Here is a 3,834-nt window from a genome sequence, read left to right as displayed (position 1 = left end):
TTGATGGTTTTATCGCTTGTTTCATCACTGCTGCTTTGATGCTGGCTTTATGGCTCTGTTTTTGATGAATTGAGTTCTCTTTCTGGGAAGCTGCTTTGAGCTTTGTGTACTGTGATGGGCACTGCAGGACCAAGGGACCAGGGATCACAGACCGATTCACTGCTTCCCACTCTGGAGGCACGGGCTATTTAACCATTGTCAATCATTAAGGGTGAAGAAGATGACGCTGCTTATGAAAATTAGTGAAATTCTCCCAACACTCAAAGAACGCAGACTGCAACCCGCAGGTCAGATTCATCGAGTCCATTGAGGATTTCTTCAACCTCCCTACATGGTACAAAGGAAGGAGCTACTCAAAGTGAAATATGAGACAAAGATGACTTTAAGTAGTGTGTATGTGTGTGATCCTTTTTGAGAAATACAAAGTTTGCTGTTCCCAATTCTAAATTGAGCACATGGGTTTTAGCCCATCGCTAGAAAAAGAAACCTTCATTGTTGACTTTCAAGAGGCCATTAGGTGGGTGGTGGGTGGAGGAGGCTATTAAGAGGCTGGAATTAGTGGATGAAACTGTATATTGGCCGCCCTGAGGCCCAGCATTGGGCAAAAGGCGGGATAATGATAATAATAATAATAATAATAATAATAATAACGAATAATAATAAGAGCGAAGAGCTCTGATGCCATGTTTCTCGCCTGCCCAAGGGTCTCTGCTTCCCTTGCTCGGCTTCGTCCATTTTCTTCGGCTGCCCCTTACGCCTGGAACGCTCTTCCAGAACATTTGAGAACTACAAGTTCAATCGCAGCTTTTAAAGCTCAGCTAAAAACTTTTCTTTTTCCTAAAGCTTTTAAAACTTGATTTTGTTCTGACTTTTATACTGCCTGTTTGGTGCATTCTCTTCCCCTCCTTATTGTTTTATTATGATTTCATTAGAATGTAAGCCTCTGCGGCAGGGTCTTGGTATTTATTGTTTTACTCTGTACAGCACCATGTACATTGATGGTGCTATATAAATAATAATAATAATAATAATAATAATAATAATAATAATAATAATAATAATAGAGACAAACAGGAGTGTATGAATTGAAGAATTTAATGCTGAAATGGTCGCTCAGGTTCATTTCAAAGAACACCTGCTATGGACTGCTATGAATCAGACCTACAAATTCCTAAGCAATCCAGCTATTTTTTCTTTGTTTTTCTGAAGATGCACAGATTCTGTTTATTTGAGGACCATATCCCTACTAGAGACTGGATGCTCTCTAGGACATTTTATGCAAAATTAAATGCTTTCAGATTATGAAATTAAGCCTTCAAATTATGATAGGTTCAACTTCAAATCTAATCTAGAAATTAAGGAGAAGAACCTATGCGACACCTTTGTAACACCATGAATTTGAACTAGCATTTCAAATAAAGAATCTGAATTCTTTAGTGTTTAAAAATGAAAGCCTGGAATTTAGCGGCAGCTTAAATCTGGTTCATCTTTGGATGCTTGCTTGCTGTTCTGGGTTTATCCTTTAGGGGAAAATGTTGGCCCATTTTTTTCCATCATTGGCTGATAGATGAACTCAGCATTTACTGCACCTGGGTGAAGTGAAGCTGAAGAATGTTCCGCATCCATGGGGACTTCCTCTGGGTGTTCCTCTTTGCTCATACCTACAGATCTTGTCTGGCTTTGCAGACAACCCCCCATGTCTCTCACTAGACTTTCAGGCCCTTCATCTTCTTTGCACATCTATGTGTTATGCAAGTGCAAACCCTTTAAGGCAAAAAGTCTGAGTTCCTCTATATGCAACTTGCTACTTGACGAATCCTGTGGCATGACGCAGTGGCTTCCATATGTCCTCAGGAGCTGATTTAGACTCTCCAACATCATCCTCTGTTCTGCAGGATGAAGAAGGACAGAGTTGACATTTTTCACTGCAATTGCACTTAAGCTATGTTCTGGATTACTCCCTATCGTCGTTTGGGTAAAGTTCTTGCATGTTTTGAACATAACTTTGATACATATACCAACTCTGGTTGTTGGCCCAGCTATGCCTCTATCTGGACAGGGATAACCTAGCTTCAGTTGTCCATATTCTGGTAGCCTCCAAATTAGATTACTGCAATGCCCTCTGCGTGGGGCAGCCTTTGAAGATGCTTGTGCAATTTTTATTTATTTATTTATTTGTTTGTTACATTTATATACCGCCCCATAGCCTAAGCTGGGCAGTTTACAAATGTTCTCTGGGCAGTTTACAAAAGTGCAGCGGCCTGATTGATAACTGGAACAATGAGGTTTGAACATATAACACTGATTCTGGCCCGCTTGCATGGGCTGCCTACACACACGGCGACACGCTGCACCTCACCCTGGAACAACCAGGGCTGTAAGGAAAAGTCCACGGGTTGAGGTCTTGGGTGAGAACCAGAGGAAAGAAGGGCTCATTCCCCAACCCACCTATTTTCTCCTGCATGTTCATTTAGACCTAGGTGACCATTGTCCAGCTGTTCTCCATCAAGACTATTGTTATAAAGAGAAAATGGTCTCAATCTGTTGTGCCTGCTGCAATTTCCCCCGTCATGGACAAAGCAGGGATGGTTTTCACCTGGCTCTTTTTAATCCTCTTCATGCAAAAGTCATTTCTGGCCAGTGGTTTGACTAGAACGTCACATCTCATCACGGGAGGTGGACAATCTCCAGACAAGCCAATAAGCATGAACACATTTGCATGACTGATCAACCCTCAGTTCCAGATGAATTTAAGACCGGCAGACGATCCAGGCTAGATGTTCGTTTGCTTGAGAGAGAGTCAAACTCCTTCCAAGAGCTCACCATGGCCAGGACTCTGCTTTTCCTCACACTTCTCAGTTACTGTTCAGGTAAGTGTACAAAGGACCATCTTCACACACACACACACCCAACAACAACAGTACTCAATCTCAAAATAACTATGTTGTGATATTTGGAAGCACAGGAAATGCATCTTTTTATTGTTGGTGCTTATTCATTTTCTTAAAGGTGTCAGTTCACAGCCAACATTGACTCAGCCGGCCACTGTGTCTGTGTCCCCGGGACAAACAGCTACAATATCCTGCACCATCAGCAGTAACCCATATACCACAGGCTGGTATCAACAGAAACCTGGCCAGGGTCCTCGCTATGTGCATGCTGATGGTGGATACGGCAGGGGAGAAGGGATCCCGGATCGATTCACTGCTTCCCGCTCTGGGAACACGGCCTCTTTAACCATCACCGGCACTCAGGCTGAAGCTAATTATTACTGTGCAATGTATTACAGCAGCTCGTTCCACAGTGATAAATTCTGGTGGGGAACTGAGAAAAAAACCTTCACCCTTCCGCCCTAACATGTGAATTTCTTCTCTGAACTGAACGCTATGATATTTCATACCAAATCAAATATTTTCATGTTACGACATGAAGCCCAAAATGATCAGAGGTCAAATTGCACATCTAAACTAAAATTTTACAAAGGGAATATGCAATGCCATGAATTCAAATTGGTGTTACAAATAATAATAAAAAATACTTTAAGTTGATGAATATAAAACTCATTTAGCTTTAGTTAAAATCTTAATTATGTACCTGCCCGGACCTTAAGATCATCTACAGGGGCCCTTCTCCGTGAGCCCCTGCCAAAGGAAGTGAGGCAGGTGGCTACTAGGAGGAGGGCTTTCTCCACTGTGGCACCCCGGCTGTGGAATGAGCTCCCCAGAGAGGTCCGCCTGGCGCCTACACTGTACTCCTTTCGTCGCCAGCTGAAGACCTTTTTATTCTCTCGGTATTTTAAAACTTAATTTTAACTTAAATTTAAATTTTACTGTT

The 3,834-nt window shown here is 42.1% G+C and overlaps 1 gene segment (V, D, J or C); it reads left to right on the top strand.

Annotated features, from left to right (window-relative positions):
- The first annotated feature begins 2,805 nt into the window (after positions 1-2,805).
- The window catches only part of LOC134410870 (immunoglobulin lambda variable 3-1-like), a 3,926-nt gene continuing 2,897 nt past the window's right edge, over positions 2,806-3,834 (top strand). The window contains 2 exon segments of the V gene segment in view: positions 2,806-2,870; positions 3,010-3,303. Of these exon segments, the coding sequence occupies positions 2,825-2,870; positions 3,010-3,303 (340 nt within the window).

The sequence above is a fragment of the Elgaria multicarinata genome, chromosome 18 (genome assembly GCF_023053635.1).
Source record: "Elgaria multicarinata webbii isolate HBS135686 ecotype San Diego chromosome 18, rElgMul1.1.pri, whole genome shotgun sequence".
Classification (NCBI taxonomy): Eukaryota; Metazoa; Chordata; class Lepidosauria; order Squamata; family Anguidae; genus Elgaria; species Elgaria multicarinata.
This window is presented reverse-complemented; position numbering and strand designations above follow the sequence as displayed.